Source organism: Canis lupus, chromosome 5 (assembly GCF_048164855.1).
Source record: "Canis lupus baileyi chromosome 5, mCanLup2.hap1, whole genome shotgun sequence".
Lineage (NCBI taxonomy): Eukaryota > Metazoa > Chordata > Mammalia > Carnivora > Canidae > Canis > Canis lupus.
Genome location: NC_132842.1, coordinates 78,807,411 through 78,832,904, shown reverse-complemented (window position 1 = coordinate 78,832,904; position 25,494 = coordinate 78,807,411). Strand labels below are relative to the sequence as shown.

General features: G+C 38.5%; 1 protein-coding gene across 26 annotated transcripts in view; it reads right to left on the bottom strand.

Moving 5' to 3' along the window:
• The window catches only part of EIF4G3 (eukaryotic translation initiation factor 4 gamma 3), a 330,571-nt gene that overhangs the window by 26,400 nt on the left and 278,677 nt on the right, over positions 1–25,494 (bottom strand). For all 26 annotated transcript variants that reach the window (XM_072827973.1, XM_072827981.1, XM_072827975.1 and 23 more), the window contains 10 exons: positions 23,605–23,751; positions 22,930–23,166; positions 21,607–21,711; positions 19,898–20,030; positions 15,521–15,615; positions 12,894–12,987; positions 11,475–11,592; positions 8,597–8,817; positions 6,770–6,879; positions 1,523–1,695 (listed from right to left, as the gene is read on the bottom strand). In XM_072827973.1, coding sequence (XP_072684074.1) covers positions 1,523–1,695; positions 6,770–6,879; positions 8,597–8,817; positions 11,475–11,592; positions 12,894–12,987; positions 15,521–15,615; positions 19,898–20,030; positions 21,607–21,711; positions 22,930–23,166; positions 23,605–23,751 — 1,433 coding nt within the window. The remainder of the gene's footprint in view (positions 1–1,522; positions 1,696–6,769; positions 6,880–8,596; positions 8,818–11,474; positions 11,593–12,893; positions 12,988–15,520; positions 15,616–19,897; positions 20,031–21,606; positions 21,712–22,929; positions 23,167–23,604; positions 23,752–25,494) is intronic.

The following is a 25,494-nucleotide window of genomic DNA, read 5'->3' as shown; positions in this document are numbered from 1 at the left end:
TACACTAGCTGGTTATTGAAGTGAATCAATTTTTTCTTTTTAAACTGGGAAACCATCTAGGTCTTAAAGGGCAACAATCACAGAAACTTTAGCCATAGTTTCATACTAAGGTAACTACTTATTAAGGTAGATGGCCTTAATCCAGTCACACTCAGTGTATTCATCCCGATTTATCTTATTGCTGAAAGATAGATTAATAATCCTAGGGGTAAGTATATATTTTCTAGGACCTTGAAGAGACCATCATCATTCTTCATAAAATCAAATGAGTAAATATTCCTAAATACATTCAACTTTGGCATTTAATCCTTACCTTATTCTAAGGAATTAACCATATCTGAAAGACATACCGTTGCATTTCATCACATGTGCATTTAATTTACAAGAATATACTACGAGCCCGGCCAAAAAGACACAAAGAGAAAAATAGTGCAGAATTTTTAATGCTATTCTACCCAATGAACATATCCCCTGAAGATGAAATGTGACATGTGAATCTGGTGTTCAGCCTTCAGGAGGTCTTAGTTCCTGATTTGAGAGTGGGCACCTGGCAGTGCTGTGTTTCTATGTTTTTCTTTTTTTTTTTTTTTTTTTTTTTTAATTTTTTTTTTTTTTATTTATTTATGATAGTCACAGAGAGAGAGAGAGAGAGGCAGAGACATAGGCAGAGGGAGAAGCAGGCTCCATGCACCGGGAGCCCGACGTGGGATTCGATCCCGGGTCTCCAGGATCGCGCCCTGGGCCAAAGGCAGGCGCCAAACCGCTGCGCCACCCAGGGATCCCTCTATGTTTTTCATTTGCACAACATGGCTCCTAAAACAACATTTTTTACCATATGAAATTTTTGCCTTAAACATTAATTTCACCTTAAACATCAGAACCCAAGCCTGGGTAAAAATCTGGGCTGTACCACAAAGAAGCCAATCCATGCACATGTAATGATAACAAACTTATTAGAACTTGATCTGATGAGTATATAATAGTGACAGCCAGACTTCATCAAAACAGGCAGCAACGAGAATCATAATGAAACCAATCTGGAACAGACTAAATCATTAACAATTTGGAGTTATACATGCTTCTATAGGGGTAGAATGGACAGACGAGCATTCATTGGCCAAAATAACCATGGTTTACTGAAAGGATAAGGCTTATTTTAAAAAGGTTTAAGTCAATTTTCCAAAATTTTCCTCACACAAAAAAAGCTTTTGCCTCAAAGAACATACAGGGTTTACATGTAAATGGGCTGGTGAGGGCCTGAGTTTCTCCGAGGTTAAGAGGTCTCTGCTACCTTATTTACACCATAATACAGGTCTAACAATAAAATTTAGAAAACCAAGAGATAACCCTTCATTCCCTAGCACAATCTACCAAATGCTGTAATCTCCACCAACAAACTATCAACATATTACACATCAACACATTATATTGGACATAGTTTTATTCTATGGAAATTAGTACTTAAAAATATATGTACTTTTGAGCGCAGTGAGTAACTACCACTCTTGAGGAGGATACTAACCCTTTGAAAATGTCCTGTTTGCTGAGTTTTTCTGACTGCACCAGCTGATAGAGTAATTGGCCCATGTGATCCCTGGTGATCTGGCTCCTTTCCAGGGTGGACTCTACTCCCATTCTCACAAACACATGTAGCAGGCCCTGGGCATTCAGCTCTTCCACACACTGCATGGCTTCCTGTTCAAACAGCAAATGAAAAGCTTACTCTAAAATCTGGATCCCATTACAAGAGCGTTAAAATAAGTTTAAAATCTTTTACATATGACAGTCAATAGAAAGCTCCACAAACAAGACAGTCTTCATATATTTTTTAATTTTTAAAAATTTTTTTATTTTTAGTTTTTAATTTTTTTTCATATATTTTTAGACATTAATAGAGCTTGGTAAAATGCAGGCTGATCTGGGCCATATTAGTCATATTTTAAAACAAAAGAATAGAAAATTGTTCTAAGAGTAAAGTGTTTAGGTTAACAATTTTACTACAGATCGCTCAAAGAAGCAGAGTCAAAAATGTATTTTTCTACATAATGCTTACCCATGTTATGATCATTTAAAAAAATGAATATGGTATATTATGAAACAGAAATTCACGATCATGAGTCAAACGACTTAAAGTGGCAACTGAGATAATATTGTTTGGGGATGTTAATATTTGCAAAATATTCAATAAAGAAGGTATTCCTTCATAGGGAAGTTAATATGGTTAGCTTAAGTACTAAACACCTTTTAGGAAGTTCTTGGACTGTGGGGCTTGTGAAATGGTCCTTACCATGGGGTGATCTGGCTAGGTCCATATCTTTGAAGCCTGACAGCCAGGGTTGCTGAATCACCAATACAGCAGTGTGCCTCTCTGCCCTCAGCTATCTCAACTTTGTCTGAATCCAAAATCCTTTGGTTGAACCTCTGAAGAGAGTAGCTCTTCTGAGGGGGAAAATGCATGTGAGAAGGGCAGCCTCCTGGCTGAGGAAGGAGGAGGGCACACCTAGATTTCTCACTGTTGCTCTATTTATCCTCTGCTATTTTATTTCATACCTCCCCCACATCTACTTTTTATCTAAAAAACTTTTAAACTACAGAGTAATTGAATAGTACAATGTACACATCTATAACTTCAACTGAGATTCATCAACTGTTTTCTTTACATATATGTAAGAAATTTAGTATCAATACAAAGTCAATAAAAATACTATCTGATACGGGGGGCTGCGTGGCTCAGTCAGTTAAGTGTCCAACTGGTGATTTCAACTCCGGTCAGGATCTCGTGGGTTGTGAGATTGAGCCCAGCATCCGGCTCCACACTTAGCAGGGAGTCTGCATGAGACTCTCTCCTTCTGCCCCTCCTCCCACTCAAGCTTGCTTGCTCTCTATAAACTAAATAAATAAATCTTTTAAAAGTATACTGATATATAGTATATATTCAAAATTTCCACATTGTCCCCAAATGTCCATTATAGCTTTTTCTTGTTCCAGGATACAACTAAAAACCTGACATCACATGTCAGGATGCATGATGTCTCTTTAGACTCTTTTAATCTAGATCAGTCCTTTCTTTTGTTTTTATCTTTTTACGACATTCACATTTTTGGAAACAGTTGGCCCAGTTGTCATGTAAAACTGTCTTAATACACTTCTAACCCATCAAACCTTCTTTTCTCAGCCCCATCTACACCTTATACACATTCCTAGCCTGCTAAATAAATGGCTACTCATCCTTCTAATTTCTAGTTTCCAGAATGTTGCTGCTGTCTATTCCCTATGTTCTTCATCCTTGTGAGTTTTTACCTCATTTTAAAGCCCAACATCATAATAATGCTTTTCAGGAGACCATGGAAATGAATGCACATATCTTTAGTATTTAACCTGAATTGATTGTCTTCATTTTTTTTTTTTAAGATTTTTATTTTTAAGTAATCTCTACAGCCAATCTGACATCAAGGGTCTCATGCTCTTCCAACAGAGCTAGCTAGGTGCTCCATGAAGTGATTAAATATCTTCCCATGGAAATTTATTTACTGAATCTGTGTACAGGGTCAACTAAATATATCAATGTACTTCTTTTAAAAAAATTTTATTTTTAGGGATCCCTGGGTGGCGCAGCGGTTTGGCGCCTGCCTTTGGCCCAGGGCGCGATCCTGGAGACCCAGGATCAAATCCCACATCAGGCTCCCGGTGCATGGAGCCTGCTTCTCCCTCTGCCTGTGTCTCTGCCTCTCTCTCTCTTTGTGACTATCATAAATAAATAAAAATTTAAAAAAAAAATTTTTATTTTTAGTCATTTCTCTATACTTAACATGGGGCTCAAACTTACAATTCTGAGACCAGGAGTCACATGTTCTACCAACTGAATCAGCCAGGTGCCCCCTAAATCATGGTACCTTTAATGTCACAGTAGTTCATAATTGTGCCCTTTCCCTGATTTTCTCATGGTTTGGTTCTCATTTCTTTCAGTACTCAGCTGACTGACACCTCCTATAGTCTCTGTGACTGTCCAATCACTAGCTATCATATCACCTTGTTTTAATTCTCTGAACTGAAACATTACTTTTCTTTTTGTATTTGTTGTTTACTTATTACCTAAATTTAGGCAGCTCTGTATCTCCCATTAGATGGTAAGCTCCACAAATGACCTACAGAAGTAGACTATATTGTTCACTATATACACTACAGAATATCCAGGCAGTCTTCCCTAGAATGTGGCTGGCACATTTTAGTTTTTCAGTTAACTATATATCACAGAGGCTAAAAAACACAGGGTGTGGAGTCAGACAAATGCGGGTTTGAATCCTGGCTCTGCTACTTACTACTTACTACTATGTGAGTTTAGGAGTGTTACAATTTCTTTCTTTCTTTCTTTCTTTCTTTCTTTCTTTCTTTCTTTCTTTCTTTCTTTCTTTTCTTTTTCTTTCTTTCTTTCTTTCTTTCTTTCTTTCTTTCTTTCTCTTTCTTTCTTTTTTTCTTTCTTTTTTTCCTTCCTTCCTTCCTTCCTTCCTTTTTTCTTTCTTTTTTTTAGGATTTTATTTATTTATTCATGAGACAGAGAGAGAGAGAGAGACAGGCAGAGACACAGTCAGAGAGAGAAGCAGGCTCCATCCAAGGAGCCCGATGCGAGACTCGCTCTCGGGACTCCAGGATCACACCCTGGGCCAAAGGCAGGAGCTTAACTGCTGAGCGACCTAGGTGTCCCACAATCTCTCAGTCTTGACCTCCTAATACAGGGTTATCCTGAGGAATGCACATAGGAAAAGGACTTGGCACACTGCCAAACACAAAACAAAGGCTCAATAAATATTAATTTGTATTATTATTGTCTTTTTTATTTTTATTTTTATTTTTTTAAAATTTTTATTTATTTATTATAGTCACAGAGAGAGAGAGAGTGAGAGAGAGAGAGAGGCAGAGACACAGGCAGAGGGAGAAGCAGGCTCCATGCACTGGGAGCCCGACGTGGGATTCGATCCCGGGTCTCCAGGATCGCGCCCTGGGCCAAAGGCAGGCACTAAACCGCTGCGCCACCCAGGGATCCCTATTATTGTCTTTTAAAGATTTATTTATTTGACATACAAACACACAATGCAAACTTGGGGAGGGGTAGAAGGAAAGGAGAAAGAGAATACTCAAGCAGATTCCCTGCTGAGCAGGGAGTATGATGTGATAATCCATCCCAGGACCCTGAAACCATGACCTGAGCTGAAATCAAGTCGGACACTTAACCGACTGAGTCACTCAGGTACCCCAATTTTTAAATAATAATAGCACCTACTAAGATGCTAGAAAAAACATCTTTCATAGGATGTGTTCTGTAAGCTGTTAGAGTATCATACTAATATGCTAAAAGTCATAAGATATAGTTAATGCTCTGAAGCTAGAAGCCTAATTTTTATTATTTTTTTAAACATTTAATTTTAAGTAATCTCTATATCGAACACGGGGCTTGAACCTGCAAACCCTGAGACCATGAGTCACATGCTCTACTGACTGAGACAGCCAGGCCCCTGGAAAACTAATTCTCTTTTCTTTCTTTTTTTTTTTTTTTGGGAAAACTAATTTTATTTATTTAACAGATAAGCTTTTGTTGACTCCAGATCCCTCAACTACATCTTATTATATGATCTTCCTAAGAACCTATAGGTCTTTTGGTATTTACTATAACTACAATTTATTTTTTTAAAAAGATTTTATTTGTTTATTCATGAGACACACACACACACACACACACACACACACACACACACACACAGAGGCAGAGACACAGAAAGAGGGAGAAGCAGGCTCCATGCAGGAAGCCTGATGTAGGACTCGATTCCAGGACTCTGGGATCACGTCCTGAGCCAAAGGGAGACGCTCAACCACTGAGTCACCCAGGTGTCCCTATAACTACAATTTAAATAGGTATCTGTTTAGGTTTTTTTTTTTTTTTAGATTTTATTTATTTATTCATTAGAGACACACACAGAGAGAGAGGCAGAGACACAGGCAGAGAGAAAAGCAGGCTCCATGCAGGAAGCCTGATGTGGGACTCAATTCCGGGACTCCAGGATCACACCCTGGACGGAAGGCAGGTGTAAACTGCTGAGCCACCCGGGATCCCCTGTTAAGTCTTTATGATCTGTCTCTGCCACTAGAGTATAGGGCTCATGAAGTTGGGCATTATGTCTTATCTTATTTACTACCATCTTAAAATGAGGATCAAAGAGAAGGCTAGGAGTAAAGGAAGGCAGATTCAAAGCTGGGTCTTGAATGTTTCACTTAGGCTGTCTGAACCTGACACAGTGCTTACTCCTTTGTGCCTCAGTTTTCTACTTAAGAAATAAAAACTCATGTCAGCCATACTTCAAAGTTAATAAAAGAATGATGACAAAATGACTATGAAGGTCATGAGAGGCAACAATATATAGACACAATGCCTAATAATGATAATGTGTTGGTTTTTCTTCATGAGTATCAAAGTCAATGTGGTTATCCCACTGTGGGGATGGACTGGTGGCCACGCTCCCTTCTTGCCATTTGATCTTGGGAACTCTTTTATCAATTTAAAAGAGAGTAGTTTCCAAGAGTGCATCAGAGTTGTTCAAATTAAACTGTGTGGGACTTGGATTACTAACTCTTAAGTCTTAGTGACAAGTGACTTAGATCAGAGTCAAGTTAGTATGTCTCTTATGGGGTTTTGACTGTTGTTGCTTTCTTTCTTTTCTTTTCTTTCTTTCTTTCTTTCTTTCTTCCTTCCTTTCTTTCTTTATGAAATTTCATTTACCTTAAAATCATTAATGTGTAGAAATTCATCAATGATAGATTTGGACTTCCTCTCCATCTCCAATTCTGACAATGCAGGGGTTGATGTTGCTGGAATTTCTGGTTTCACTACTAGTAAAGTTAAAAAAACGTGAAAATAAAAATGACAAAAATTATCATTAAAATGGTGAGATTATGGTTGACGATATTTATGTGTTACATTGATTTTTCCCACAAAAGCATTAAAATAGATGCAAATTTGATAAGGCAAGGCACCTATAATCAGAAAAGAGAAATTTTATTGTGGCATAGATATATACCAAGTAATTTCATATTCTACAACTAAGAGAATACAGAGATATGGTAAACTTTTATAATTAAAGCCTTTTTGTTCCTTTCTGTATTTTGATTCTTCTCCTCTGCCCCAATGAAGTGCACGTGAAGCTTGCACAATCACGCACAGAGCTCCAAACACATTGGCCTTTGACAGCTGCTTGAACATGCCATGTTTTTACCTACTTATTACCAACCATTCTGCTCATGGTGCTCCTCCTCACTGGGATGCTCTTTCTCTCTGCTCCATACCCATCCTTCCCTGTAAACCTATTTTAACTCTTACTAGTCCATTAAACATTAACGTGAGTGAAGCTTTCCCTGATATCCTTCTGCGTCAATTCTAGATAGTTCCTTTGTTAAGAACTCTTAGAACTCTGCTCTTCTCAGCTTCATAGCACTTTTCTCAGCTCATACTTGTATACAGTATCTTTTGTGGAATTATGTAAGTCTTCCTGACCCAGCAGACTGAAGGCTGAGAGTGGAGATCCAGTGCCTGCAAGTCACTAGGTAGTCAGTGTGCATGTGGTGAATAAACGAATGAACCAGACAATAAACATGCACAGGGCAGCTGCACTACATTATTCACTACACATAAGATATTTTCAAGTCTGTCATGTTATGTTCCCCAAATACCTACCATAGATAAGACACATGTCCCTAAAGCTAAATGATATGAAGTCTACAGCTGGGAGAAGACATTTCAATTTGTCTCTGAATCCATTTAAAGACTATAGTTAGGAAACATAATTTAAATACTGAAACAAATTTGAAAACTATAAAAATATTATAAACAACCAGAATAAAGATTATAAGGATGCAGAAAATGTAAACTATTTTTATTGTCGTCGTCATCATCATCATGGCATCTAGTACCTTTTGAACAATCTGTATTTATCAGATAATGTTCTAAGTATTTACCTGTTTTAACTTTCAATTAATCTTCATGATAATTCTACAGGGGAGGTATACTTACTCTCCGCACTTAACAGATGAAACAGATAGGTTACATTCATGACAGTAATTTTTAGAGCATTATCTGAGTTGGTCCTCTAATCATATACACGCTAAACATATACAAAAACCACAGATGTTACCAAGATCAAGTTAACAAAAGATGATCTGATATTATCTCTTTGGTTTGCCTTGCAGTGGCTCAATAATGTCAGAATTTCCGTATATTTGAGGGCGCTACAAAGCACATGCACTCTAATGCACAGTGAGGGATTATGTCAAGAACTTGTAAGAAATTCAGATTGCTTACTATACAGCAAGAGGCACCCATCACCATCGCATTTAATATAGAAAGAGGAAACTTTATAAATTGTTGAACAAAGGGTAACCTGGGAAATGAAAGTGATGTTACAAAATTACATGGCTGTCTTTTACCTTTTAAGATACCTGTGTGTTATTATCACAAACATTCTGAAATCTATGTAGTAACAAGGTCTCCTCTGCATTTTCCATTCCACATTTAAGGCCCAAATCTCCTATCGGTATGTATCAAGTCTCTCACCTGACTCTCGAGCCCTGTTTCGGTCAGTCTCAGCACTGTTCCTTTCCATGTCCATGCCTCCAGTAAGCTGTTTCACGGTCTCCAGCATCTCTCTGCGTTGCTCTTCTTGAGACTGATTGTCCAACAGGTCTTTGCTGCTGCCGCCCCTCATGAAAGTATTGGGACGAGCTGCTGGAGATGGAAGGGGCTTGTCATTCTTCTCTCTGCCCATGCTTCCACGACTTAAAAGACAAAACATACTTTTCAGAAGAAAGACCACCCCAATCCCCTATATATTCAAATTATAAAATAATACTAAGACTTTCTAAATGTATGCAGGATAATTTTTTACACATAACTTCAAAGGTGTGAGGCAACAATTCTACTTCAAATTGTATTTACATAAGTAAAATCAGTGCTTCCAAGAGAACGTTAAACATGCTTTTACGTTTTTCAAAAATGTTAAAAGGGATACTACTTAAAATGTTAAAATGCCAATGACAACTCTTTATTTTAGTTTAAAAAATTTTTTAAGAATAAAGAAGACAGTGATGAATGTATGAGCTAAAAAGGTGAGAGACAGAATACCAAACATGGTATCACTATCTTACAAATTACAATTTCTTACAATTTCTGAATTTATTCAGAAACTTCAAATATAAGTAAAATGCTTTGAGAACCAAGTAGTAGAAATAGTTTTTTTAAAAAAAGATTCATTTATTTATTTATTTTATTTTATTTTGTTTAAAGATTTATTTATTTATTTATGATAGACATAGAGAGAGAGAGAGAGAGAGAGAGAGAGGCAGAGACACAGGAGGAGGGAGAAGCAGGCTCCATGCTGGGAGCCTGACGTGGGACTCGATCCCGGGACTCCAGGATCCCGCCCTGGGCCAAAGGCAGGCGCTAAACCGCTGAGCCACCCAGGGATCCCCCATTTATTTATTTTAGAAAGAGAAAGAGTGACAGAGTGCAGGGGTGAGGGACAGAGGAAGAGGGAGAGAGTTCCAAGCTGAGCCCCACTGGGGTTTAATCCTACAACCCTGAGATCATGACCTGAGCTGAAACTGAGCTGAAACCAAGAACTGGACCCTTAACTGACTAGGTCACCCAGGTGCCCCAGATGTAGTCTTGAATGGACAAAGTCATACATTTTATTTAAGAGAGTATCTTCCTATCTTACTACTTTTTTTGTTTTTTTTTAAGATTTTTTTAAAAATTATTTATTTATTCATAGAGACACACAGAGAGAGAGAGGCAGAAACACAGGTAGAGGGAGAAGCAGCCTCCATGCAGGGAGCCTGTCGTGGGACTCGATCCCGGGTCTCCAGGATCACGCTCTGGGCTGAAGGTGGTGCTAAACTGCTGCGACACCAGGGCTGCCCTCCCTACTCTTTTTTTTTTTTTTAATTATTTTATTTTATTTATTTCTTCATGAGAGATACAGAGAGAAAGAGAGAGAGAGGCAGAGACATAAGCAGAGGGAGAAGCAGGCTCCACGCAGGAAGCCCGATGGGGGTTGATCCTGGGACCCTGGGATCCAAAGGGCCAAAGGCAGAGGCTCAATCCCTGAGCCACCCAGGTGTCCCCCTACTCTTTTTTTGGACAATTCTTATCACCTGGGCAAATAGTTCCTTGGCCCATAGCAGATCAGGAGAAGCAAATTAAAAGAGAAAAAAGAAAATGACTAGAGGCACAATAATGATCTAACCTCTGAAAGAACATACACAAGTACGCAAAGAGCATAGCCATCAGGGGAAATTTATGGCAGGGCAAAGAGCCACAAATACCTCAATAGCACAAAAGATGCTTAATGACAATCTGAGCCATCATTAAAAGCGGAATTGTGCTAAGTATATTTTGTTGCAGAAGCCAAAGGTAAAGTAACATAGTTTAGAAAGTCTACCTGGCCAAACTGATTACAATAATATAAGAGAAAAATTTGAGAGCTTAAAGCAACTTTAGCTCTAAAAGCAATGTATCAAAAATTTTGAGGGGTGTCTGGCTGGCTTACTTGGTAGATTGTGTAACTCAGGGTCATGAGTTTGAGCCCTATGCTGGGTGCAGAGATTACTTAAGTAAAATCTTTTTAAAAATGTTGTTTTCTGTCATTATTCTACAGTTCTTTATCCATTTTCTGTAAACCAACCAACGGAGCACTTCACTGTATCAATCCTATAAAAATGAAAGTAGACAGTACAACACAGAGAATAGTGAGAAACAAAAGAGAGCATCAAATATAACTTGAAGAGTGTGACAAAAGAACATGGGTAGGCTGTCATGCCCTTTAATTCATGTGCTTCACAGGGCAGCCCTGGTGGCCCAGCGGTTTAGCACCTCCTTCAGCCCGGGGTGTGATCCTGGAGACCAGGGATCGAGTCCCACACTGGGCTCCCTGCATGGAGCCTGTTTCTCACTTTGCCTGTGTCTCGGCCTCTTTCTATGTCTCTCATGAATAAATAAATAAAGTCTTAAAAAAAAATAAATCCATGTGCTTCACAGTGTTAGGTTAATCTAGAGCATCCTGAGGCATTACTTTAGAGAGCCCTCCACCAGCCTCCCAGGGTGTTTGGGTAGGTCTGGTTTGTTAAGGAACAAACCATTAGAAACTTGCCAGGTAACTTGCTCTTCCTTTCTACCCTATCCCAAACCTTTCTACCTCACCCAATTATATTCTTATCTTAGAAAGCACAGAATGTGAAGATCAAAGGAGGAAAAGAAAAAGAAAATCAATCTTAGGGATAAAAGCTATCCACATCATAGAGATGATCATCATTGTGTGTGTGTGTGTGTGTGTGTGTGTGTGTGTGTGTGTATGAAAGAGAGAGAGAGAGAATGATAGAGAACAGACATCAACAGGTAGGTCGGTCCTGTGTTAATATAAGAGTGGGCGTCTCACCTGGTTAAGGTCCGTCGGGAATCAAACTCTAAAGGCGTAGATGATGTAGACCCTGAAGGTGCTGGAGGTTGCAAAGCAGAGAATCTGTTTAAACTGGAAGCACTTGACCGTAAGGCATCTATAGGTGTTGAGAATTGAGAAAAAAAAAATACAAATCACATGACTAAAATGCAGCTGCCTCTCTTTTTTTTCTTTTTAAAGATTTTATTTATTTGAGAGATGGAGAGAAACAGCAAGTGACAGCATGAGGGGTGGGAGGAACAGAGGGAGATAGAGCAGTAGACTCCCGGCTGTGCAAGGAGCTGGATGCAGGGCTCCATCCCAGGATTCCAGGGATCACAACCTGAGCCAAGGCAGACACTTAACCAACTAGGTCACCCAGGTGCCCTTAAAATGCAGCTTCTAATTCATCTGCCTCCCTAGGGAAGAAGGTGGCTTGTGAAGACTATGTATTTCTAACAATCCTAACAAGGTGATGTCAATCTCCTGGTTCACAGACCATACTCTAAGAAGTATAATGTTAGAAGGAATTTGTCTGTCTGAGGGATGGGGTAATTGGGTGATGGGCATTAAGGAGCATACTTGAGGAGCACTGGGGGTTATATGCAGCTGATAAATCACTAAACTCTACCTCTGAAACTGAAAACACACTATATGTTAATTAAATTTAAATAATAATAAAATAAGGAATTTGTCTGTAAAAAAAATCCCCAAACTTAGAAATCTTTGTACATTACAACCATTTCCTGCTCTAAAAACAATTACTTATGTTAGGTAGTGATGGGGGGTAGGAGTCTTAGGGAAGGAGGGAGGCAAGCAAAAACAAAACAAAATATTTCACTTACAGAAGTTAACTAATATAAATCCTATGTATTTATATTAAGTATCATTGTGCATGTGGGCTTAAGTGCATAACACAAGTTTTTTAAAGAATCAAAGGTCAAAATTACTTAATAGAAGGGAAATATGGAAAGGAGCTTAACATTGAAGTTTTTTACTTTCCAGTGGACTTTCTTAGCTTTAAAAAGATGTGTTTGTAATGGTCTAAACATTTGAGTCCTAAGGTCAAATCTCTCAAAATCTGACTTTTGATAAAGATTTTGAAAAATATTTCACTCTCTTTTACAACTCCCCTTTACAATTCTTTTTCTTAGCAAAGTGTTTTCTTTTTCACTTGGGTTTTCAGTAATTTCTCTTATTATGGAATTTGTGAACATCAACTTTAACAAAGGAGCATAAGAGATTAAAGTCTTAAACAGCCTAACTGAACAACAAAAATTATAAATATTTAAAATACCATAGTGAGGGACACCAGTAAGTTTGCACATGCTTTGACTATACATCTTTCCCTAAACTCATTATTAAATGAATAGTGATAGACCACATCCAAGTACCCAAGAAGGGACACTTCATACTTACCAGTCTCACTTGCCTTTGCTCCACCACTGCTGCCCTTTCCCCAACTGCCCAGTTGTGCTTTAGGTACCAGCTGAATTTTCTCATCAATTGTGGGCTGTAAGTGACCACAAACCAATTATAGGAAAATTCTAGAATGGTTTATTTTCCTTTTTCATAAAAATTTATTTATTTTAGAAAGAGACAGAGAGTGCATACAAGAGTGGTAGAGAGGGGTAGAGGGAGAAGGAGAGAATCTCAAGCAGACTCCTCACTGAGCAAAGAGCCCAACGCCATCTCATGACCCTGAGATCTTGACCTGAGCTAAAATCAAGAATCTGTTGCTCAATTGACTGACATCCCCCAGGAGCTCCTAGAATGTTTTATCTTCTTTTTCCCTTTGGTGTAGTAAAAACTAACTTTAGCAACAAAAGAGTGCTTGGAATAATTTAAGAAACATAAAATGGAGCTATTCACATTCACATGGGATTCTGGTGGTACCTGCACTACTTTGTTGGAATCCAGCATCCACAAAACAGTTTGGAACCACTTGTCTGGAGAATGCATTCAGGTCCCCTAAGATGGTGTAGCATTTAACTAAATATAAGCAGTTTTTGGTAATTTCTCCTGTTTAGTAATGCCAGTGAATAAATCTTGTATGTTACAAAATTAATCCCTTAATCTCTTCACATTACTGTCAGAAAATAGGTCAGACAGGACAAAGATTTTGTATTTCAGTAAAGCTTAACAGGGTGAGGGCTAAAGATGGAAAAGTGGAATTGAAGTGTTCAATACAGGGGAATAAGAAAAAAGTGAACATAGAATATTAGGAAGTGAAGATGCCTCTCTAAGGTTTAATCCCCAAACAAAACTTCACCACAGGTGAACAGAATTATAATAATGTAGTAACTAGAAAACACAAACCACAGTAAGCTGAAATGTAGCTCTTGGTAATAAGTGTTCATAAATTCTAATAGTGCTGCCTTGCTCCACCACATGCTTTCACATAAATCTCTCCCAATTAACAATCTATTTTTTAAATGGTTTTGAAATATTTTTAGGGTATTTTTCTAAGGTATTTGAGTAGAGTACCTACACACAAAATTTATTAAAAATTAACAAACTTTCTAAATATTAATAATGTTGTAGTTTTACCAGCACTATTGTTTTTTATAGCATCCATGAACTGAAACAATATTTAAAAACACAGATAATATTATTATTAAGTACTGATGTAATTTTCAAAGATGTTGGGTTGATGTTGTATGAATTCTCTTAAGATTTTGGTTAAAATAGTCTCTTGCTAGAAACAGAAGTGGATGGGAATCATTGCTGTATTCAGCAATGGAATCTCTGCACGGAGACATCAATAACCAGCGAATGGACAAGAATCTTTGAGAACAGGATCCTAGTTAATTAAAATCAAGAGCGATCTAGAGACTTAATGTACTATCCTGAAGCAATACTTTGAAATAAAGACAAAAATGACATAGCCCATCTTCATCCAATTTTCTTTTTCTGTCAGTTCTCTTCTTTCATTTGATGTTTCTACAGTAGCTTTATTTTTTCTCAAGATTTTATTTATTTATTCATGAGGACAGAGAGAGAAAGGCAGAGACATAGGCAGAGAGAGAAGCAGGCTACATGCAGGAAGTCCGATGACCCAAAGGCAGACACTCAACTGCTGAGCCACCCAGGCATCCCTCCACAGTAGCTTTAGATTGACTTTAGTATCCTACTGGCAGGCAACCAATTTTCAGAACCATGGAAAGTTGTTTTACAAAGGATCAAACTAGACTTGCAAATGATTGGTAAAACCCATTGGCTGTAGAGGTTTCCACTTTTACAAAAGATAATGCCACTTTCTCTGTTCTCCAGGTTCTTCACCTGATGGACAGTGATCAACTTCTGCTGAAAATGTCTGCTAAGAGAAACCTCTTTCCTCTTACTGCCAATGGATTCTCAAGAGAGAGGAAGGTAGAATGTATTAAATCTTCAACACAGAATGATTTCTAGTAGTAGGTCCTCTGTGCTTTCTTTTAGGCCTTGGAAATGGCAAACCATTGATTCCTTTCAAGTTAGGCTTAAATAGGTAGCTGGGTTTTTTTTTTTTTTCCTTAAGGCTAAGGCTATATTGTGTAAAGCTTATAATTTATAACTTCTGAAGCATCTTCATTATCATTTCTCTTATAGCAAGCATCTTATAACTTTAAGAATTAAACTAGTCACTTCCCCCTTAGTAAGTCCTTTAAAAAATGAAAAGGATTAACACCAGGACAATTATATAAGAAAACAGGGATCAATACTGACGTGCAGGGCAGCCCCGGTGGCTCAGCGGTTTAGCGCCACCTGCAGCCCAGGGTGTGATCCTGGAGACCCTGGATCAAGTCCCACGTCAGGCTCCCTGCATGAAGCCTGCTTCTCCCTCTGCCTGTGTCTCTGCCTCTCTCTCTCTCTCCTCTCTGTGCATTCTCATGAATAAATGAATAAAATCTTAAAAAAAAAATACTGACGTGCAGAAAAGCATCTGCACTAAAAAAAAACCACTCCTCTATAAAATCTGCCATATGGCTATTTTATGTGAGCAAGAAATAATTTTGAGAGTTACATTATCAAGCTGTTTTAAGTTGTGTTTTAAATGTCATACTCACCTTAGTAATTTTAAGGAATTTTGAGGGGTCTAGTACCCGACTATTCTTGGCACCTTGTACAGTGTTCCATCCACCTTCATCCACTCTCTGGACACCTGCAGGGAGAATAGAGCAAGCCACTCTATCATATACCTCAAATCAGTTTGGCAGTCAAAAAGTAAGCAGTAGAGAAACAAAAGCAAAAATGAACTATTGGGACTTCATCAAGTTAAGAAGCTTTTGCACAGCAAAAGATACAGTCAACAAAACTAAAAGACAATCTACAGAATGGGAGAAGATATTTGCAAATGACGTATCAGATAAAGGGCTAGTTTCCAAGATCTATAAAGAACTTATTAAACTCAACACCAAAGAAACAAACAATCCAATCATGAAATGGGCAAAAGACATGAACAGAAATCTCTCAGAGGAAGACATGGACATGGCCAACAAGCACATGAGAAAATGCTCTGCATCACTTGCCATCAGGGAAATACAAATCAAAACCACAATGAGATACCACCTCACACCAGTGAGAATGGGGAAAATTAACAAAGCAGGAAACCACAAATGTTGGAGAGGATGTGGAGAAAGGGGAACCCTCCTGCACTGTTGGTGGGAATGTGAACTGGTGCAGCCACTCTGGAAAACTGTCTGGAGGTTCCTCAAAGAGCTAAAAATAGATCTGCCCTATGACCCAGCAATTGCACTGCTGGGGATTTACCCCAAAGATACAGATGCAATGAAATGCCGGGACACCTGCACCCCGATGTTTATAGCAGCAATGTCCACAATAGCCAAACTGTGGAAGGAGCCTCGGTGTCCATCGAAAGATGAATGGATAAAGAAGATGTGGTTTACGTATACAATGGAATATTACTTAGCCATTAGAAACGACAAATACCCACCATTTGCTTCGACGTGGATGGAACTGGAGGGTATTATGCTGAGTGAAATAAGTCAATGAGAGGAGGACAAAACATTATATGGTCTCATTCATTTGGGGAATATAAAAAATAGTGAAAGGGAATAAAGGGGAAAGGAGAAAAAATGAGTGGGAAATATCAGAAAGGGAGACAGAACATGAAAGACTCCTAACTCTGGGAAATCAACTAGGGGTGGTGGAATGGGAGGTGGGCAGGGGGTGGGGGTGACTGGGTGATGGGCACTGAGGGGGGCACTTGATGGGATGAGCACTGGGTGTAATTCTATATATTGGCAAATTGAACACCATTAAAAAATAAATTTATAAAAGAAAAAGAGTAAACAGTATTTTCAACTCAGCAGCTCCAATCAAAATCAAAGAAAAGGACAAAAGAGATTGTAAAGCTGAAAGTCTTTTTAACGCCCAGGATGACATGAAAATATCACATAGGAATACCATGAGACACACTGACCTAGGAGAAACTGAACCTAATGATTAGAGATTCAGTGCTAGACACAGGAGGGCCCATTCTTGTTTATAGCTCATGATTAGAATTTCAGGAGAAATCAGTTGGAAATCATTAAAGTTTATTTCGCCTAATGGTGTCAAATGACACATATACTTCCATCATTCCCCTAAAAGCCTGCTTCTCCAACCTATCAGCTGCTCAGGTAGAAACCCGATTCCTACTTCTCTCACATTGGCACCCAATTTGCCAGCAAATCTTGTCAGTTCAACCTTTACAATATATTCAGCATTTAGCTCATCTTATTATTACCAACACCATTGTTTTGGTTTTCTCTAGCAACATTTCATTGATTAGTACAAAAACATCTTCATTAACTCAACTGCTTCCACCATCAACTATTTACATCATGGTGGCCAGCAGGACTCTAATTAAGCATGAGTCAGGTCCTGTCACTTCTCTATTCAAAACATTCCTGTTAATCTCTCCATCTCACTCAGACAAAAAAACAGATTCCTTCTAAATGGCCTACAAAGTCTGAGTAATCAGGCCCCCTGATTACTGATTACTGGGGTCTTTCAAACCCCATCTTCCAATGCTCTTTGCTCCAGCCAAACTGGCCTCCTTGCGATTCCCTGAAAATGCTACTTCAGGGCCTTTTACTTACTATTCCTTTTGCCTAAAAACCTTTCCCCAGATATCCACCAAGGCTTAATTCTTTCATACTTACTTTAGGTGTTCACTCAAATTCCAGCTTTAATCGGCACTCCAACCACCCTATTTAAAATTGTACCTTTACCCACCAAACCTGGCACCACTCATATTCCTCTGTTTTATCTTTTTTTCTAGAACAAAGTGATCTGACAAAATTACGTATTTCATACAAGCATTTTTCATCTGTCCCCCTGGTATGATGGAAGCTGCATGAAGGAAGGGATTTTGTCTCTCCTATTAAGCAATGGGCACTTAATATTTGCGGAATGAAAGACCAAATTATCTATCCAAATTTTTTCTGATCCTCAAATACATGACACTCTTTTTGCTGACATTATTGATCATGAACAAACTTGTTTCCTGTTTCTTATATCCTAGTGCTCCTTCCACTGCACTTGTTTTTTATCTGTCACTTTTCCAAGAGTTCTTTTCTTTTATTAGAAAAGACATCTTCTATGGACATCCTCCATGGATTGGGCTTTCATTCTAGTTCAAAAATAAATAGAAGTCATTACGTGAAAGGCACTATGCTAAGTACTAGAGTGAAGAAGGTGAGGAAGTATGGTGTCCCATGAAACTTAAGTACACTTTCTTTCATGGAGGATTCATTTCTTGTAACTTCACTATGAGCTCTACTGTCTGTGATAAATAATAGCTACGTGGTTATTGAGTATCAAGTGCCAGTTGCTAAGCTGAACACATTACATATTATTTACCTCACTTCATCCTCACACAAATCCTAGAAACAGTGATTAAATCCATTTTACATATTAAGTGACTTGTGAAAGGTCATACAGCTAGGAGAGCTAAAGTTTAAAACCAGATAGTTTGGCTCCAGAGTCTATGCTCTCAACCATTACACTTACATGACCCAGTAACTACAATGCTCACGTAACAGCACAGTAGACAAATGAGTGGTCCTATTTGGATGCCCTCCTGCCACCTCAAAATAAAGGCTTATGAGAAGAATGATCATTTCCCTGCTGAGAAAAGGTTTCCTCGTCCATTATTCTTAAATTTAGTCCATGAACTTTCTATTTTCTCAGGTATAAAATGCCTTCTATTTCACCTTTCATATTTTCCCCCCATTTCTTCCTTTTATAATTATTGTTACCATGATTTCAGCAACAGTAACATTTTTGAGTTGTGTACCCCTTTTATTCATCATTTAAAACACATAGGCCTATTTTATTTACATACTGCTACCATGACATTATCCTTTTGTTCGAAAACTTAAGATCTTAAGATCGCTTTTTTTTTTTTATTTATGATAGTCACACACAGAGAGAGAGACGCAGAGACACAGGCAGAGGGAGAAGCAGGATCCATGCACCGAGAGCCCGACGTGGGATTCGATCCCGGGTCTCCAGGATCGCGCCCTGGGCCAAAGGCAGGCGCTAAACCGCTACGCCACCCAGGGATCCCTTAAGATCGCTTCTTAATGTCAACCATCTATCAAGTCAAAAGTTCTTAATCTGGCTCCATTCTTCCAAACAAACATTTTCCCCACTGATCGTGAATACTTAAATTTTGCTCCAATCAGGCTTCTCTTTGCCTCTTTACATACATATTTTAATTTCATGACTAAAATTACTCCTTTCCTTCCAAATATTTACCATCCACCAGGACCCAGCTCAAAGGTGCCTTTCTCAAATAAAGATCTCTTCTAGCTTTCCTTCTTCTCCTCTGAGTTTTATTTATTTATTTTTCCTCTGAGTTTTAAAACTTTTTTTTTTTTTTTAAGATATTTATTTATTCCTGAGAGACACAGAGAGAGAGGCAGAGACACAGACAGAGGGAGAAGTAGGCTCTTCATAGGAAGCCCGATGCGGGACTCAATCCCTGGATCCAGGATCATTCCCTGAGCCAAAGCCACCCAGGGGTCCCTAAAACCTAATAAAGATTACATTTCATAATTGGTATTATCTTCTATTTATTTGAAAAATATTCCCTTATTAGTTTTGCCTTCCCAGAAAAACTATAAGCTTTCAGAGAAAAGAAACTGTATCTTCCACTTCTTTTCATATCCCTCACCAATACTGAGTATACAGAATATACTGAGTAAAGTCTTGTTGATTACTGACTATAAAGTATTCAAACCATATTGAGTTCTGCATTCGTGGCTTTTACTTAAAAACCAGGCTCTAGGTTGACACTGCTTCACTTACCAATTACCACTCTATTCTTGGGTTTATTCTTTCTGAGGTCATTTCAGATCTAAACGAAGAATTCTAAAACATCTGTCCCTCATTTCTCTAGTTTCCCTAACAACCCAGTGGACTCCACTCCTCACCTGTTCTTCTCTTCTCTTTGGTCATGAGCTGCTGGACCTTTCTTTGTTCTTCTTGTTCTTCTATTTTAGCCTCTTTGTGAATCTGTTCAATAGTTTTAGGCCCTTGATCTGCTCTTCGAGATACCCAATTGCACTATAAAAGGAGAAAACAACATTATTAGCCAGAAAACAAAAAATGAACATGACAAAAATCTGAAAATCTATTTGATACTTCTCACTGATGGAAAAGTGTAAAAGAACTTTAAAATCTGTAGTATAGCAGTTTTTCATCTTAAGAGATGGCACTATGTGCATTTTTCGGGGGAGAGAGAATTAAACCAGTCTCAGTGCCTGGGTGGCTCAGTTAAGCATGAGACTCTTGATTTTAGCTTAGGTCATGATCTTGGGGTCGTGAGACTGAGCCCCACATTAGGCTCTGTGTTCAGCGTGCAGTCTGCTTGAGATTCTCTCTTTTCTTCTACCTCTGCCTTTCACTCCCTGCATGCTCTCATTGTCTCAAATAAATAAATCTTAAAAGAAAAGAATTAAATTAGTCTCAATCAACGTGAACTACTATATGCTGAGTATTCTAATAGCCAATGAATAAAAAGAGTGAAAAATGGATCCAAATGTATTTTTGAAACATTATCTTCTATATTTGTGAGGAGGAGTCAGAAAAGGAATCAAGAAACCTCAGGGTTTTTTCATCTTGCCTTAATCTGGGTTATTAATACCTAATTCAAATCACATTCCATGGTGGCTCTAAATCAAGGATGACTAGCATTTTTCATTCCTCATATATCATGGTTCTGATACCCTGCACAAAGAGCCACTCTCTGCCCTATACTATTAAGAACAAGACAAGTTGTTTAATCACATTTATTCTTCTCCCTTTATTTTCCAGCCATAATTCCAACACCTGATATAGGTACAAGTAATTGAGGGCATGGGTGAAGAAGTTTTACATTTGTTAGAGGCAAGGATGGCAAATAGTTATTAGCACACAAATTCTGATCATCTGGTAGTGGCTTTGGTAATAAGAAGAATCCTGAGGTCACATTTAACCTTTAGTAAGATAAAGAATCACCATCAGTGTTATCTGGTCTAGATATAGGGCAGGGAAGAAATACGGCCTGCATTCTCTTTCTCTAGGATCAGCTGCAGTATATTCCCTATAGGACTTAAAATAAGAAGAGAGAAAAGAGGTGATAGTGGTAAACACTGTATGTATATGAAAAACGGGAAACAGCAACAGCAGAAGAGGAGAATGTACAGGAATAAAAATAGAGACGAAACACCAACATCTCCTATGAGGTGGGCACTTTACCTAATCACCTCATTGAAGCTTTGCAACATATGTGCAAGGTAGGCAACATCCCCACTTTAGAGATAAAAATGTAAGACTCAGAGAAGTTAAATATAATCATTTTGAAGATGGACTCCTGATGATTTAGCACCCTAAAACTAAATTTAAGTGATCACAGTTTGAATTCAGAATGGCTGATTTAAAAAATGCCATGTGGTTTGATGAGTGTAGAGAGAAGAAATGTAATAGGCAGGTAGGTATACTACCTTTGTATCCTTTCACACAGCTCTGTCACGGAAGTGCATCAATGCATTTCCAGAATTCCTTCCTGTAGCATTTTTTACACATGTACATACTAGGACATCCCCTCCAACCCAATTCCTTAAAAGAGACTAGAGTAGTTGCCTTACATTTTTCTACTTACCAGCCTTAGGTCTATTACATCCTGAAGCATGAATCGAATCCTAGATGAGGTTTTTCTTTCTTTCACAATTTTCTCCATCTGATTAAAATACTGGTCCATACGTGGCTACAAGAGACAAAATCATCCTGTAATCCCGCCTGAGGAATTTGAGTGTAAGTTTACCATATAGATGTTTTAAATGGCTTAGGAATACAAGTTATATCCAAATGATGAGGTAGAATTTTTAATTGAGCATATCATGCCCAAAATAAAGGTTATGTATTCCAAGGGCTGTAGTCCTGTGACTAATCACAGGTAAACAATATAAATGGAAGTGACATGCTGCAGCCCCTGGAACCTTCCTTAAGAGAGAGGTGGCTGTGTCCTTTGCCCCTTTCCAATCTTCTCTGCTGAGAATGGTAAGAACAAGGGTTATACCTTGGGGATGACAGAAAGTTAAGCTGGAGGAACTGGACCAATTATCATCTCTAAGCCACGAGACCAGCCTCAGACTTCTCACTTCTGTATGAAGTTGATTTACAGGAGTAAGAAATAAACCTAAGTCTTGCATAAAAACCACTGATATTTGGATTTTTTTGCTACAGACAATCCCAGCTGATTCAGATTTTATGAAACATCTGATATTTCTTTGAAGCATTTCTAATTTTCCTACCCTTTACTTGGAGAGCACCATGTTATATTTGAGACATAATACTGTTAATGATTTTTTAAAATTATGGTTAGATAGCCCTGTGCTTAATTCAGGCATAAACTTAAGAAAACTACTGGATATTCACTTCCATATCACCTCAGTCCTGACCCACAATAGCTATTCTATTCTCTTATTTCTGCCATTTGCTACACATGCAAATGATCTGTGAAATGGTCACGCAGAGAAAGGACAAGTGACATATAACCTGAACAATTCATAAATTGGCCTTTATATCATTTGGGACCTTCTTCACTTCTGACCATGATGGAGAGATGGTACAGAGCTCAGTGGCCAAACACTGATAATGAAAAGGGCAAAAGAAGGGCAGCCTGGGTGGCTCAACAGTTTAGCGCTGCCTTCAACCCAGGGCGTGATCCTGGAGACCGGGGATCGAGTCCCATGTTGGGCTCCCTGCATGGAGCCTGCTTCTCCCTCTGCCTCTGCCTCTGCCTCTCTCTCTCTGTCTCTCATGAATAAATAAATAAAATCTTAAAAAAAAAAAAAAAAGGGCAAAAGAAGACAAAGTAGCAGCCTAGACTGCCAGGGTGACATGGTATACTCTTGTTAATGGTTCTAGTTTTTCTGCAACTGACAGAGGCCATACTGGGTGCTTCTGAGACCAGGGTGCTCACCTTTGCCTTCTCGAAGTCCAGGTCTCTGCCAATGGTGGTGAGTAGGCGGCACAGGCACTCCAGGGACTCCTCGTCATGGTTCTTCAGCAGCTTCACCACGCAGTCATGCATGATGGCTTCTGTCAGCATCTTGAGTTTGAAGAGTTCCCCAATAAACTTGATGTTACCAATGGATCTCCGCCGGGCTTTGTCCTTAGCTTCTTCTAGTTCATCATGAAGCCTTGTCTTCTCCTCTGGCTGTTGTGTATGGAAGGGTAATAGGAGCTTGATGAAGACAACCATATTCCATAGGAGAGGCTAAGAATATACACTCTGACTCACAGTCTTATCCCTTTGTGGGAGGCATGGGTACACTGAGAGTCTGATAGCAACTGCAGATCTTCTCCTCAGAAAACTGAGCTACACCCAAAACTTTGCATTTTTTTTTCAGATTTCTGGAACTCAATGACCTCTCTGAAATCTGGGCTCTAAATTCCTATCTTAGGTTGAGTGGCTGTAACGGGTGGCACTAAAAGGAATAAAGCATTCCTCTAAACTTCAATATAATGTTTCCACATGAAAAAAAGGCCACAGGCATCTACTGAAGTAGCAGGAAGATATAACAGGCTTCATGAAAATTCTATTCAATAACACAAAGAGAGGACAAGCACGCTCCCTTTTTGTGAAAATACTCACAGCACTGGCAGCTTCGAGCTCTTTCTGCTTCTTCTCAAAGACATCATCATCTGCTTTATCTTTTTCAAACTCCTTCTGGCAACGGTTCAGTAGCAGCTTCCGGAAATTCACTGTGTTACCAGGTTTGTCTGCCATGGGCACTTTCAGCTGTATCCATACAGGAAATTGTAAAATCATTAAGATTACTTATGACATTTGATGATTCTTTCAAAACATCGATTTTCATTATTGAACTACAGGTAAGCTTTGATAAGAAGTACACAATTTAGCTTTACACATTTCATATTTTAGTGGTAAGAGGTCTGCAATTTTATACAGAAAAGATATACATTCCTCTCATATAAATGTATTATATCTTTATGGCTGGTTGAGCCTCTAGCTGACTTTGAAATTCATGTCTTATTAATAACAACTACAATTCTGCTCTTATCTAGACCTTTTGTAACTCTCTAGGGTTTTACCTCGGTTTTCCTTACTACCATTGTAGGTACTTTTGTTTAAAGGAACAAACAGAAATGACATAAAAGCATGGCCATAGGAAAACTGTTGTTGGTGGGATCCTTATTCTAGAAAGAAGCAGAGGGGGCGGGTGTGAGGACAAATTTGAGGATTTTTGAGATATCTTCTCTTCAGGGGAACATCATTAACACTGTGATGCTGGTACTTAATTTGACTATCAATACACTATGTTTACTGATTATTTCTTCTTTTTTTTTAATTTTTATTTATTTATGATAGTCACAGAGAGAGAGAGAGAGAGAGAAAGAGAGAGAGGCAGAGACACAGGCAGAGGGAGAAGCAGACTCCATGCACCGGGAGCCCGACGTGGGACTCGATCCCGGGTCTCCAGGATCTCGCCCTGGGCTAAAGGCAGGCGCTAAACCGCTGCGCCACCCAGGGATCCCCGATTATTATTATTATTTTTTTCCCGATTATTTCTTATGTGCCGAAAGAAAATACTAGTTTTCCAAAAGTTCAGTCTAAAAAATGGTCACCTTAGAAACATTCTTTTGTTACACAGGAAGACTCAGCCTGGAAGGGTTAGACCATGTGCAGGCAAGATGCTCACAAGATTTCCATTCAAGTCTCAGAACTACTTTCTAGTAACAGCAATAGCTCACATCTTCAAGGTTACGTGTAACTAAACACAGATATTCTTCTAAGAAAGTAGACTGGTGCAGTGACAAACTAAACTTTACCATTTTACACATGTAATCACCCTGAGCAAAATTTTGAACAGCTACCACACAACACGGCAAAATGGTTTTTCTGGTATCATAAACTGGCTCCCAAAGTTCTGAAATGCATTGGTCTTTGCCTTAGGTTTAGAGAATGATAAAAAAAAAAACAAAAAAACAAAACAGAATGCATTGTATTTATACTCACAAAAGAGTTAATGTTATCAACCAGAATGAACATGGACAGCTGCTGATTAAGGTTGAATGGCTAGAGAAACTTTTTGAAAATGAGGACTATGATTCTATACTGGATTTGTGCTAAAACTGATGGGACATACTCTCCAACAGATTCCCTACAACATATGAAAGACCATTTAACAGTCCAGTTCCCTTTTTTTTTAAATGATTTTATTTTTAGGTAATTTCTACACCCTACATGGGGCTGGAACTGAACTCACAGCCCTGAGATCAAGAGTCACTGGCTCCACCAACTGAGCCAGCCAGCTGTTCCAACAAGTCCAGTTCTAACCAACCAAGAAAGCAAGTGTTTCATTAAACTCTTTTTCAGCAGAAAACATTAAGTCAGGAAGAGGGTAAGATTGTAAAATATTTCTTTTGACAAGCATAAAAATGCTAACATGTTCTCATCTCCAAATTCAGGCCAAACAAATTAAAGTGACTATACATAATTTCATACTCAGGCCTATTCCAC